General features: G+C 36.9%; 3 protein-coding genes across 5 annotated transcripts in view; all 3 read left to right on the top strand.

Annotated features, from left to right (window-relative positions):
- Window positions 1-285: 285 nt before the first annotated feature.
- On the top strand, window positions 286-1241 carry LOC132911857 (small ribosomal subunit protein uS12). Its single transcript, XM_060968857.1, has 3 exons — window positions 286-438; window positions 637-796; window positions 907-1241. Exons 1-3 carry the CDS (start codon window positions 435-437, stop codon window positions 1172-1174), a joined length of 432 nt encoding a protein of 143 aa, XP_060824840.1. The 5' UTR covers window positions 286-434; the 3' UTR covers window positions 1175-1241.
- Window positions 1242-2918: 1677 nt separating this feature from the next.
- Window positions 2919-5680, top strand: LOC132911842 (negative elongation factor A-like). Of its 2 annotated transcripts, XM_060968839.1 has the most exons (7): window positions 3181-3206; window positions 3672-3724; window positions 3802-4104; window positions 4190-4603; window positions 4668-4864; window positions 4936-5035; window positions 5110-5680. In XM_060968839.1, exons 1-7 carry the CDS (start codon window positions 3196-3198, stop codon window positions 5340-5342), a joined length of 1311 nt encoding a protein of 436 aa, XP_060824822.1. In that variant the 5' UTR covers window positions 3181-3195; the 3' UTR covers window positions 5343-5680. The 2 variants fall into 2 exon arrangements, with proteins under 2 accessions (XP_060824821.1, XP_060824822.1); XM_060968838.1 differs by having other exon boundaries at window positions 2919-3206; window positions 3672-4104.
- Window positions 5681-6312: 632 nt separating this feature from the next.
- LOC132911854 (peroxiredoxin-like) overlaps window positions 6313-14358 on the top strand; it is a 147524-nt gene continuing 139478 nt past the window's right edge. The window contains exons 1-3 of one of the 2 annotated variants that reach the window (XM_060968854.1): window positions 6313-6681; window positions 6775-7001; window positions 7083-7547. In XM_060968854.1, coding sequence (XP_060824837.1) covers window positions 6637-6681; window positions 6775-7001; window positions 7083-7542 — 732 coding nt within the window. In that variant the 5' untranslated portion in view covers window positions 6313-6636 and the 3' untranslated portion in view covers window positions 7543-7547. Of the gene's footprint in view, window positions 6682-6774; window positions 7002-7082; window positions 7625-14358 lie in introns of those variants that run through there. The other variant, XM_060968853.1, reaches the window with a different exon arrangement.

The raw sequence follows: 14358 nt of genomic DNA, 5'->3' as shown, positions 1-14358 counted from the left end.
AATGGTCGATTCTCAATTTTTTTAAAAATCGCACCATCTTTTGGAGCCCAAGTAATAATGTATTTTACATCTGAAGGGCTTCCAGGGCAAAGAAATAAACTCATTAACTCGTTAACTCATCTCAAAATCAAGTTATACTTATAATATGACTTTTCATGAAATAGTAATATTGTATAACCGGCGCTTCTTAATTTATAGTTTTTATACATGTTCATTTAATTTTTACCTTATTAATAAAAATCTATCTAGATTTAATTCTAACGGAGTTTCTAAATTGTGTCGACCAATTAAAAAGTATCAAGCTATAATCGAAGACGCTTACATGCGGATACTTCATTCGAAATCGTATAATTACCAAAACATCGGTAACAGACAACGTTGATTTCTTAGATAGCCACGTTAGCCTCTTCCGATCGTATAGAACAACGAGCAAGATGGGTCAGTGGTCGATGTTAAAATTACATTGTTTTTAAAAGTGTAAATTTGAAATTAATAAATATGTGTTGTTCTCATCGACTGTTGAATTTGTTTTAATTATAGTTTTGTCAAATGTTTAATAGAAGATTTTGAAATAATAAAATGAAGATGAAATGTATTAAACAAAAATGATACATAACCTAACATTTTGATTTACAGGTAAACCTCGTGGCCTTCGTACTGCGCGTAAGCATGTAAACCACAGACGCGATCAGCGATGGAATGATAAAGATTACAAAAAAGCTCACTTGGGAACGCGGTGGAAAGCCAATCCATTCGGTGGTGCTTCTCATGCTAAGGGTATTGTTTTAGAAAAAGTGTATGTATATTTATATTATTAGTCTCTTATTATATCATATTTATATTAATCTCTTCGAATTGGAATAAATTTCTATATGAAATTTTAATTGAACGATTGTATGTTTTCAGTGGTGTAGAAGCCAAACAACCAAACTCTGCTATTCGTAAATGCGTACGAGTGCAACTTATCAAAAATGGCAAGAAAATTACTGCTTTTGTACCTAGGGATGGTTGTTTAAACAATATTGAGGAGAATGACGAAGTTTTGGTAGCAGGTTTTGGTCGTAAAGGTCATGCCGTGGGTGATATTCCAGGAGTTCGATTCAAAGTAGTGAAAGTTGCTAATGTTTCATTACTTGCACTTTATAAAGAAAAGAAAGAACGACCTAGATCATAAAATCATTGTCATGTATTTCTAACAAATCTGTAAAAGATTTCTAAATCAATTAATATTTTATTAATTAGCCGTTTTAATTAATTACTAATTTACCCGTACCTGTAGAAGCTTTTGCTCTTACAAAAGTACAAAAATACAAACGCAAAGACCGACGTTTTAAAAAATAGTTAAAAGAAAATTAGTATTACAAATCAATAAGTATGGAAATATGCATTCTTAACTTCTACAATATATGTAATAATAATATTTTTAATAATTTCATTCAATGAAGTATTTAACTTTCCTATTGTGGTACATTGGCATTCAATATTTCCCTTTTTGCTTGTAGGAACTGAACATCAAATAATTTTTATTTATATAAATTAATATTAATTGTATTAAATATAAGTAAGTGTATAAAAATATACAAAATCTGCCTTAACGATAAAAAGTTTGAATTTATATTATTAATATCAGCATTCCTGCAGTATAATGTATTCTTGATACTTTTTGCATTAAATGTGACCATGAATCAATGGATTAATGCGCGCGCTTCCATACAATTTCTTTTCTCTTCATTAAGTAACAAATCTCAATCATTTTCATTAGTTGGTACAATCAGTAAAGGAATGATTCTATATTACAAATGAACTGAAAAAGTAAAACATAGTTTTCTCATTTCTGGTTCATTTTCAGAAATATACTTTCTTATAAGGAACCATTCTTTTTGTAGTTGTAAAATTAATTATAGGCAACTTTATATATATTTTTTAATGACATTATTTTTGAAACCTGCTCTATTACATTGTTGCGTGATCTTTAAGAGATTCTGAGGATTTTGGCGGGGTTGCAGCCTGTGTAGTGCTGAGGCACCCTGCTTGTATTTTAACTTCAAAAAATTCGAAAAACTAATTCGACGTTTAATTGAAGAATCACACGCCAAGAAAAATTAACTCAAACAATAACTCATATTTAAAATTGTATTATAATAGATTAAGTACATTAAAAAAAGTTTTGCCCTTTAATGAAATTTATTTAGACTCTGAGCTCAGCGTGACGGTTCTAATGATACTACGATTCAACGATTCTAACTTTTTAGGTCGCAGAGCAGTCTATCTCTCTGCTCGGATTATACATGACTATCTATGATTTATTTATTATCCAATAACACAAATAGTTTTTAATTAAAGCCAGTAAACCTTAATTTAATTGAAGTTTATAGTATTAAAAAACGTGCGATTTATATCTTCGAAATGTATGTCTTATGTAATGAAAGTAAATACGAAATTTGAGAGTGATCACAGTTATTATTCATTAACAATTCTAACGTTTAATGAATAAATTTGTTAAATAAACTTTGTTCATTGCCTCGGCCACGCTGCTGTATAGTTAAATTCGTCGCGGTAGCTTTTACCCTATTGTAGTACAAAATATTTACGATAGAGTGAGCCACAGGCTTATACTGGTTCACAATGTTCATATACTGGTAACACATGTTCTCCCTTTTTCAGATTCACAAGTAGATGATAATTTTTGATCCTTTAGATCATAGATGCTCATTTAGATCCTTTCGCAAATTTTCAAAATAGGTATGGAATAATTTAACTTTGGTTTAACATTACACATGAGTATACTTGAATCTTCATTGATATGATTGTGTATTGACGTGATATTGATATGATATATACATTTAATATATTATGAATAGATCAATGTCCATCTACAATTTGTATGCTATGTGGATATACATATGTCATGTTACTTTATGGCGGGAACATGGCGGGAATAACATGTGGCGCACCACGGCAATGTACGTCAAATGTACGAAACAAACGACTCCAATATGGCGAATGTGAGGGACAGTGATACGTCGTTGTGGCTTCATAACAAGCTTGGAACGTCAAATGATAGCTGGACTGGAAGTTCAATTTGTTCACAACTCAACGCAGAAGTACTGCGGAACATTAAAGACTGTTTTCCAGATCTTCAAACGCAAGTTAAGCTTAAATTACTTCTTTCATTTTTCCACATTCCAAGACGGAATGTCGAGGAGGTAAGGCACAGTTTGTTTGTTACAAATATCTAAGGCGCGAAAAAGTGCAGCAATTTGTTCTTAAAATACGCGTCAAAATATTTATAACGATGGCTTCAATACGTTGAATATTGAATAATTTATAAAATAAATTTATGAATTTTAATTATTTATACTTCAAAAAAATATGTAATGTATTCCTTCATTTTTAGTGTAATTGATATTTGATATTTGATATTTTAAGCTTAATTTCTATGTATAAATATAAATATAAATAAATATATATATTTACTATATATATATTTATAGTAAATATATTATATTATAGTAAATATATTATATTATATATTATTTTATATAGTATATATTTACTATATATATAGTAAATATATATATTTATTTATTTATTATTTATATATATATATATATATATATATATATATATATATGTACGTTTGTAATTTATAACTTTATTGAATTGTGCAGTGGCGTGTTGAATTGGAAGAAATCATTGAAGTGGCATCATTGGACAGCGAATTGTGGGTATCAATGTTATCCGAAGCGATGAAGACATTTCCATCAACAGGTTCTTTGAACACAGATATTACTGATTTAGATGAACATAGGCCTATTTTTGGAGAATTAGTTAATGATCTTCGGAAACTTTTGAAAAAACAAAATGATCCAGCAATGCTTCCATTGGAATGTCATTATCTTAATAAGACTGCTCTTACTTCTGTGGTTGGTCAACAGCCTACCCCAGTCAAGCATTTTACTCTAAAAAGAAAACCAAAAAGTGCTGCATTAAGAGCAGAGTTGCTTCAAAAGAGTACAGATGCTGCGAGTAATTTGAAAAAAAGTACTGCTCCTACAGTGCCTGTGAGGAGCAGAGGAATGCCTAGAAAAATGACTGACACAAGTAAGCTTATATTTGTAGTTCTAGTTAGGATTATCTTGAAAAAACAAAAAGAATATGAAAATATAAAATAATATATTATTTGCAGCACCTCTGAAAGGTATTCCTAGTAGAGTTCCTCCAAGTGGTTTTCGCTCTCCCTCACTTACGAGCTCTTCAATGTCTAATAGGACACCTCTTAGTAATAGGATGCGCAAAGATGGTGGCATTAAGTTATTAGATATTAACGAACAGCCACTTGGCTATGCTCAAGCAAAAAAACGAAAGAGAATGATGGAATTAGAAGAACAGCAGAAGAAAGTTGCAGAAGCTCAAGCAGTGGCAGCTGCCGCAGCATCAACAGCTACTGCTACAACAGAAACATCGACGACGCCAGAGTATGCTCAGGGTTTAACTTCGATTAATCCACCTGCTACTCCAATCACTCCTGTAGCATCTATACAATCTTATACGACATCTACTCCTCCAAGTGGAGCACCGGCAGTAACCACGCCGCAAACTCGTATGTTTTTGTATATAGTTACATATGATGAACAGAAAATAATTCATTTCTTTCTTTAATACAGCTACAACACCAAGTACACCTTCAACTCCAAGTACAGTTGTACCTGTTGCGGCACCGACAGTTATTACACCAGTGGAAAGTACACCTGTCGGAGTACAAACGGTTAGACCAGCTCAGACAGTTACACAAATTCGTATACAAACTACTGCACAACCTGCCAATGCAGCAGCAAACACAAGAAAAGGCTTGTCTCTCACGGTACGTAGAAATATTTACAATATAGGATTCATACTTTCATAAGATCGTTAATTTATTTTGTGTATTTGTAGCGAGAACAAATGTTGGAGGCGCAAGAAATGTTTAGAACAGCTAACAAAGTAACCCGACCAGAAAAAGCTCTTATTCTAGGTTTTATGGCTGGCTCAAGGGGTATGCGCCTGTTTGTTAAAATCTCAAATATCTTTTAATATAAATACTCTTATCTATCATCTTTTATTGTTTAGATAATCCTTGTCCGAAATTGGGTAATATAGTCACAGTAATGCTCTCGGAAAATATAGAAGAAGTGACGCAACCGGATGGTACAAGTGTACCTATGTTAGTCGAGACACATTTTCAAATGAATTACACGAATGGTGAATGGAAAAGGATAAAAAAAAATCGACGAATCGTTACAGAAGAATCAACGTCCGCTATAACCCCTGCTTCCAATGCAACCGCAACGGCTTCCAATTAAACAAAAAACAAAAACAAAAAAAAAAAAAAAAAAAAAGAAAAAAAACCGAAAAAAGAGATCTTTTTCGGATCGCGATTATATAAATCAATGACATTGCCGTTGTTTGGATGACTGTTTTTAGAGAAGCTCTATTGTATAGATAGCTAAAGAATTTGAGTGCAGAAGGTAAGATGTGGCCTCTGTAAGCAGACCTGTATATCATGTTTTAGTAGTAAGGCTTCAAAGTGCGGTGTATATTTTAAAGTTATAAGAGAAGAACTTGTGTTACTTCAGAAAGATAATATGTAATAGTCAAGAAATACATCGTTTCCATTTTTCAAAATAGAGGATGAGTCAAATGGCGAATGCATTTTTTATTGGACACAACGTATATAACGTATGAACGTAATTTTCAACAGATTTCAAACCCTATCTGAAATAAAAATCTCTATTTTTAACGCGCATCTGGTTTCACCGACAATGAACAAATTATCATGAATCATCGGTTAATTATAAAGTTAAATATTATTTATCAACGGACATTGTGATATTTTCCATTGTAGGAGAAACCAAACGTTATTAATTTATATGCTACGATTATCGTTTATATATATATATATATATAATATATATATATAATATATATTATATATAATAAATATTTATAAAAAATATATATATAATATATTATTATAATATATATTATAATATATATTATATATATATTTTATATATATTTTATAAAATATATATATAAAATATACATATAAAATATATGTTTCCCCATTGAATAAGAATGAACATAAAACTTATAATATTGTTATTTGAATAAAATATGGTTATATTGATAAATATTTAATTTTATTAACAGTTATACCTTATCAATCAATCGAGTACGATCGATTATATTGTTCGAGAATAATTCAAGTATCGAGTTGGATATCGAAATATTGGCGATTCCAAAGATCGGTTTTGAATTTTAATCGTACGTTTGTCGCCCTCTAACATTTTACTGTAAGGAGGGATATCCTGATTTCTGAAGAGAATATTTCATAAGAGATTAAACAATTATTTTTATAATAATTTGCACGTGAATAAATCTGTATGTGATTGAAATAGATACAGTGATTTTTCGTAATTATTTCTTATTAAAATTGCGCTGTTCACAAGAAAAGTGAGTTATATAACCTCTTTAAGAGCTACAAACTATCAAATCTTCGGAGAGTAAGTTTTGAATAAGTATTATTTTGTGAAGTAGTCTCGTGTTCGTTTAAATACTTCTCCATCCACGTAACCGGTAATTTATATATTAATAATGCTTCGATTGTTAGCATCTTTACATTCCCAAACATGTAAAGCGGTAAGTCGATTAATTTGATAGAGATATCAATCATTTAATTTATTTAAATTCTGAAGTTTATTTTAATATGTAACGTAATATATACATTTACAGATATTTGTTACTGCATCAAATTTGATGTTTAAAGCTCGACAGCCGACGTTAGTGCAATACGCTCGAAGTTTTTGCGTTAGTAGCAATCTTTTTTCCTGTCAGCTTCAGATTCAGAAACCTGCACCTGAGTTTTCTGGAACTGCCGTGGTTGATGGTGATTTCAAGGAAATCAGCCTGAGTGATTACAGGGGAAAATATGTTGTTCTTTTCTTTTATCCTTTAGACTTGTAAGTTTTAACAATAGAGAACGACCAGAGAAAACCAAATATTTTATACACTCTAAAATAAATACAATACTTTATTTTTAGCACATTTGTATGTCCCACTGAGTTGATAGCGTTCAGTGAGAAAATTTCACAGTTTAAAGCTCTGAATACGCAAGTGATTGGAGTTTCTACAGACTCGCATTTTAGTCATTTAGCATGGACTAATACGCCAAGAAAACAGGGAGGCCTGGGTGGCAATTTGGGTTATCCTCTTCTAAGTGATTTTAACAAGGAAATATCGGCTAAATATAATGTCCTTCTCCCAGATTCTGGAGTTGCTTTAAGAGGCCTTTTCATCATAGATAAAGAAGGAATATTGAGGCAGCTTAGCGTAAACGATTTACCAGTAGGCAGAAGCGTAGATGAAACATTGAGGCTCATCAAGGCATTTCAGTTTGTTGAAAAACACGGAGAAGTCTGTCCTGCCAACTGGCAGCCGGATTCCAAAACTATTAAACCAAACCCAAAAGATAGTAAACAATACTTTGAATCAGTTAATTGAACATTGTGAACAGATCGTTTTCATAAACGTATAACGTATAATGTATTGTAATATGGAGTAATAAAAATAAAATATTAATATATACTCGCAAATATCACGAAGACGGGTTAATATGTGTCTTATAACCTTACATAATTTTTAAAAATTATTCTTTATTTTAATTTCTTTCTTTTTTTTTCAAGCCGTGAAAAATACAAACGATAATATGCGCGTTTATGTAATCGGGCCGCTCTTAGATGGAACCTTTTCAGCTACAAGATGGAGGATATATATGTTCAGACTCTTGAATCAGAAGCAAAGGCCATGAGGGGACTGCTTGCCATGCTTGAATTGAAAGTAAGAAGGGGGAGAAAAAGATGCGTGAACAGTCTCGTGCATACGTGCGTGATACAGAGGACTCAAGGGTCGAATCTGGAGTATCAGTATAGAATTAGAACAGCAATCTTGTATTGGTCAATTTTATTCTTTATGGCGATGAAAGTAACGACGATAGGACAAATTTCTGAAAGTCTGTTTCGGATTAGCTTCTCTTCTTCGTCTTTCCGCAGTGTAAATTTGTGTAAGAAAGGAGTAACGATGGAAAAGTATAATACAGATTATTATCATTACAGCTTAAATGATTAAGGGATAATTTCATTTAGAAACCGCTTAATATCCTCTACTAATATAGAAATATTTATTTTATCGAATCGATGTATTTTTTTTTTTTTTGCAATCAATAGGAAGTTTTACATTTAGATTGATATTGATCGTTATCAAAGAGGTCTGAGTGACGGAAAGGAGGTAGATCTAGGGAATCGGCGGGACCGCATTAGCGATGAATTTAAGAGAGAGCTTATTATTTCATAAAGAAGATACCGACGCCGGTAACGCCCCCGAAAGAAGGGATAAAGTAACCAAAGAAGAGGGGTTGGAAGACGAACGATGTATAAGATAGACCGGGAAGCAGGGAAAAACTGAAAAGCGACGCCAGAGATAAACGGCTCATCCTTTCTCGCCCTACAAAATCCAATCCTGTCTTTTGCGAACCGAAATCTCAAGATTAAACATATTCCGTCTCCTCGAGTCCTGTCGAGTCGTCGCGCATCGATAAGGGATATTGCTCACGTTCATCGAACAAAATCTATTCGATATCTATCAAATCATTAAAATATTGAAATATTTATTTTCTTCATTTACAAAAAAAGATAAAAAAAAACCAAAAACAGTTTTTTATCTTTCATTCGGAAACGTAAATATGGCTTGATCGCAGAAACGCTGAAAATAAAGAGATTTCGTTTTTTCGCGTTCAAGCGTACCATTGTTACAACGTGCTTCGTGTCGCAATATTTTTTTTTTGTAGAGAAAAGTAGAAATACCGATGGACAAAGAGGTCAGACAAACGCTGAATAACCGACTGAAATCGTGGCACGCACGCTTGAAAGTACCAGAAAGGAACTTATGAATTCAATCGTTGCCGCGATAGCAAAATAGATTTTTTCGTCGACTCGCGCCTTCGTCTCTTAGAAAGTTTGCGAAATCGAATTACATTCTGTTCTCTTTCTTTCTTTCATTCTACTTGCCCGTGATTGTTTCGCCGTAACGATTATCGAACCACATTTTTACGCTCGCCAATTCCGTCGTAATGTCTGTCCGATTAAGAGTGAACGTGGATTATGTCGTCGGCAGGCGAACGCGGATTTTCCTCCTCTAATCGACTTTCTAGTCGCCTATCGTCGTCGGTTTGTTCCGCCCCCGCGATTGTTGGGGCTGCGATCATACGGCTTCTTGTTCTAATTGCTCCTTTTGTTGCCCGTAACGAACGCTTAATCGACCTTAACATTTATCCTTAACGTCGCTGTTCGCTCTAGTCTGGTTGTTAAACTTTCATACCGAACTCGATCCATTAATTTCGAAATATAAAACGAACGGTGTTTAGACACTTTAGATTAATGCATTAATTTCAAGATGAAAATGTAGACGGAATTTAGGATAGATTTGTTAGAAATATTACGTCGTTCTACGTATAACTAATGCGATTTTTTTGGGAGTTGAATGTAAAACGTTGAATTGAAAACTGTTGCTATGAAGGTTTTATAATGTTGGAATAGAAAGATTAATAAAAAGAAATAAACAATTGATCGAACGCAGGTAATCTTTTATTTTCATCTAACATATGAAAAAAAATCGTACTACTTATGGGGTGGTGATATAAATATAAAAGAAGATACTAGATCATTTTCGCGATAAAAATTACGACAAAAATCATGCTGAAAGTAAATCTCAAACACTTCGACGCTCTGCTCGTAATCCCCGTAAATTCATCGGTGCCAAAGATCTCACGCTACATTCTGTCACGCGGATAACAATAAGCGGCAAATCGCTTAACTTTGTTAGCATCGTCTTCATCGCGATTATAGTCTATAGTCGTGACGCTGGTTGTGCGCGCGTGGACAAGAAGTAGAAGAAGAAGAAGAAGAAGAAGGAAGAAAGCGAGTCGACTGGCGAACCGGCCGGTTGTTGTCGAGCGGAGCCGATCGAAGCGAGCGAACGCGCGCGTCAAAGAGCATCCTCTATCGTTTTCTCGTGAAATAGAACTCGCTGGTCGTTTGAGTATCCCTTTCTCGTCCTTCCCCTTGCTCTCCTGTCAGCCACTCGTTTTTTCCCTGCCAGGGATAGGAGCCGTCTAATAACCTCCCGGCCGAGGAGTACCGAGAAGCGAAAAAGGAACATTTTCTTAAAGGAGCATTCAGAGCGCGGCTTGATAGGTGGATATTATAGTAGCTGGTGGTAACCCTCGCTGCCTAGGCCCGGTCGGTGGCGAGGAAGCAAGGCAAGGAGGGAAAACGTGGCGCGGCCACGAAAACGAGACACAGAGAGGAAGATAGAGAGAAATGGAGCGGCGGGGTTGTACCTAGTGGAGGCAGGGGAATGCATCCATCCATATCCATCCCGGGGTGGCTACTGGGGCTTTGATTACTTGTTTTAATCTTCCGACTGCCGACTGGGCGAGCATCTGTCACTCAAAATCCGTAATTGCACCCGCTACCGCGGCGGTGTGCTCTTCCACCCCCTCCACCAGCCGTTGATTCGTGGCAGAAAGCCCGCCCATGTTGCTTTCGAAAGGGGCTGGCTTTTTGCTTTGAACACACTGCCATTACTTTCTTATTGCTCGTTTAGCACTTTCACACTGGCTTTCCGGTTACGAGGCGCATTCGGAGGTGATCGGCTAATCGGATTACCCTGCTGCAGCCGCTCCACGAATTCCTCCTCCTTGACTGCTATCCCCGTTCGACTGCATCGGTGTTCTCATCTCTCTTCAGATGGATCGTCGCCGTTCCAAATGGGACACGTTGGCAACGTTTCACGGTTAGATTCTCTTCGTTGCACGAAATCGCCAAGAGACTTTGAAAGAGACCCTGGTCTATTGAGAAGCTTCGATCTAGAAGCATTAGGGAAAGAATCGACCACGCTAGACTCGCGTTAATCTGGCAGTTAGCATTTCCATCGATTTATCCGATTCTCGGTCTTGTCCGGTCTTCGCCAATTAAATAGTTCGTTTCGTTTCCCTCGTAAACGTCGTATTCGAGTCCTTTCCTATACCTTTCGAGTAACTCGAAAAGTATAGAAAAGCGATCATGTTATATACGTTGCTGTTTAATACGTTGTGTAAATTTACCTTAGGACGGATGAACTTATGCAAATGAACCATTTCTTTCTTGAGAATCGAGCGTCGTTCGTGTATTTATGTAGTTTAACTAAGAAATGAATAGAAACTCAGTTGGATCAATTCGGTTTCCGACAGGTTCGTCTAGTGGTTACCGGAGGAAGGGGAAGAGAGAGAGATAAGGTCAGACAAACAAAAAAGATGGAAATGGCGGAGAAGAAAGAAAAGCGGCAAGTATTAAACGAACGACTCCCTTATGTAGGCAAGCTGTGTTCGACAAGGTACCAGCGGCAGTCCACTCTATCCACTTACCGCACGAATGGACGAGGTGGTCATCAGATCGATGAAAAGAGATTCGCGACACGCCACCGGTACATCGTTGCACGCTAAAACTGGCCTGGTATCGCGTTGGCTTACAACGAAGCCAATCCCGGCCCCCTCTGGCTCGATAGGGGGTCGAAACTATAGCGCCGGCAGCGTGATCTAATTGTACCCACTCAAACCGGATCAAAACAATGCGGCACGCGGGCTCGCGCCTTGCATTTAACTAAATGTGTCTTTTGTCATGGCCATTGCCCACCCACCGTGTCCCTGAATTAGACGACAAAGATCGGTTTCTCGTTGTTTACGTTGCCTGGCCATTGTGTCAGCGCTCGTCAAAGCCCGCTTAATGGCGCATTTAATTACAAGTGACCCATCGATCTTTCTATCTCTTGATTTCTTCTTTCCATTCGAGGAGGTGCTTCGGTAGCGATGGGATCTTCCATTTGATTTTCCGAGAGATCGAGAATCGATAGGAAGGTATGGAGCTTTTATCATTATCTGTTAATACGAGTAATTTAAGCAAACTTCGCGTAACGTATTATCTTTGTCGTTTTAATTTTTAATAATTAGTTTACGCGTGTCACGAGACGGAAAAGGATGGAAATCGCTGCTTTATCCTACAGGCAGATACTTCAATTCCAGCATTAATCGTCGATCCAAGAGAAATTCAAAAGAGATTCTAATTCTTTGGTCCGCGGTAGCGAGTACCAGCCCCCGACGCGCATTATTTCCGTCCAGACAGGACGTAATCGTTCCTCCGACCGATTTAATCTGGCCGATTCCACCCCATAGCAGGCAGGCGCAATCTCCGCGATCGCGTGAGCAAGAAAAGAAGAAGCTCGTAAAAGCGCTTCGCCGGGATTTCTGCTCTCTAATTGTCGGAGTCATTCGTTCCTTTCACGAACAACGGAACAGATGCACCGACTTTGTATTCGGGAGGCTGCGTCCGGGGAACCAGGGGGGTCCTGTGTCTCTTGGGGTTATTTTCAGTCGATTATCCGGCCGAGCGTGGGGTCAACGTCGTGATAGTTTCGCCTGACAAGTAAAAGAGTACACGAGGACGACTCTATTAGTAGGTTGGAATAGAATGACGGGGGGGGGGGCGGGGAGAATAATCGGGCGGACGACTTAATTTTTCGTCTTTGCCCGCATCGATCAACCTTCGCGAATCATCCACGCGTCGCCCTAGAATCGGCTCGATCCGATTGTTTCGCTGGTGCTTCGTCGACCAATCGCCGACACGCGACGATTCTTTTGTACTGGCGAGAAAGCGGCTTTGGTGGAACAATCGGTTGGTTTTAGGGGTGGAAGAACTAATAAAATGAAATTGTCCGACATACAAAGACACGAGCCGAACCAAGAATTTCGTTTATTTTGTCTTTGAGATAGGATCGAGAGTAGAGCAGAGGATATTAAATTATTCGATCAATTTATTTAATACTGTCTAAACATTTGGATTCTCTTTGCCAAATGTACGGATGCTAAATTCACCGTTAAAGTTCCATTCGTTCGTATTTCCGAGATACACACACCTATCGATAAATCGGAGAAAAGTTTAAACGAAGTAAAGTACGAAGCGAAACGTATCGAGAATAAACCATCGTATTTTTAAGCGACGGCACATGCTTGTGATTCTCCTTTTTCTATAACTTTAATTATTATCTTGCACTGCTCGTTGTTCTCGGCTGTGTTCCGCGGTGAAAAGCGTCGGGAAAGAGATCGCATGCAGCAAGTAAATGGATGGATGAACCGGGGCGAAAAAGGGTGCCTTTGAGCCGAAGCGAGTCCGTTGCTGCCAGATTAATTAACGAAGCGCTCGCCCGGGGTCCGGAAAAGGATCAACAACTCCGATACCGGGATACCCGGAGCTAATAGACAGGTGGCCCTATCTGCTTAACCATCGTTTCGCCTGGATCGATCGCTCGATGCTGTGGTAATCGCGAATCAATCGTCTCCGACCCTCCGAATCGCGGTTTTCTCTATCGACGGATAAGTATCTGTCTTTTGAACTGTTTTATAAAATATGAAAACCGTGCAAAGTTATTTTTAATGTTTCAGATTGTCACGCAAGTCGATCATATTACAATTTGCTAATGTAAGATCAGAGTAAGTGGAAAAATTCGTAGAATATAAATTTAGAAAGTTCGTTTGAAAGGATGTTCTCGATCAGTTTGTTCGATTTCCGAAGTCCTTCGCCTCTTGAATCTGTTTGAAACAAAACAAGATTGTAATAAGCGTCGTACAATTCCTTTAATTTATTTGCTTTCGATTCGCATCGAAACATAGAGACGATCATCCTTTTCAACTGTTGTAGAAATTTCGATTCATCATCCGTGTAATAGCACACAGAAATATACGAAACACGTTGCTTTTCTGTAATTTATCGCCAATCCATCGGCAATTTCTAAAACGCTTATTGTGCATTGTAAATTTGCATACAGGAAATTGAACAATGTAATTTGACGAAGAGAGGGAGAGGCGGGGGCGAATTAAGAGATATTTTCACTCGTCTATATACCAGAATATCAGGCGTAACTGAAACTTCGATAGCTTTGCTTGTACAATATTAATTACACGCTCGTTCTCGGTTTCGTATTATTTCCTTTCTCGTCGCGTTTCGACGCGCCAATCGCTCGACTAATTGCTCAACCCGTGGCAATCGCAATTACCATTCGTCCTCTCTATCTGCATGGCAACTTTCATTTAACATGAAAGTCGTCGTCGTTGCGGCGCGCGCGACGATCGATCAATGAAAAATTCATCGAACGGAATAAATGATCGGCTCGACCATTATCAATCGTTCTAATGCTCGTCCCTGTTTTCGTTCTTTTTTTTTTTCATCGGAA

Source organism: Bombus pascuorum, chromosome 11, assembly GCF_905332965.1.
Source record: "Bombus pascuorum chromosome 11, iyBomPasc1.1, whole genome shotgun sequence".
Taxonomy (NCBI): Eukaryota; Metazoa; Arthropoda; class Insecta; order Hymenoptera; family Apidae; genus Bombus; species Bombus pascuorum.
This window is presented reverse-complemented; position numbering and strand designations above follow the sequence as displayed.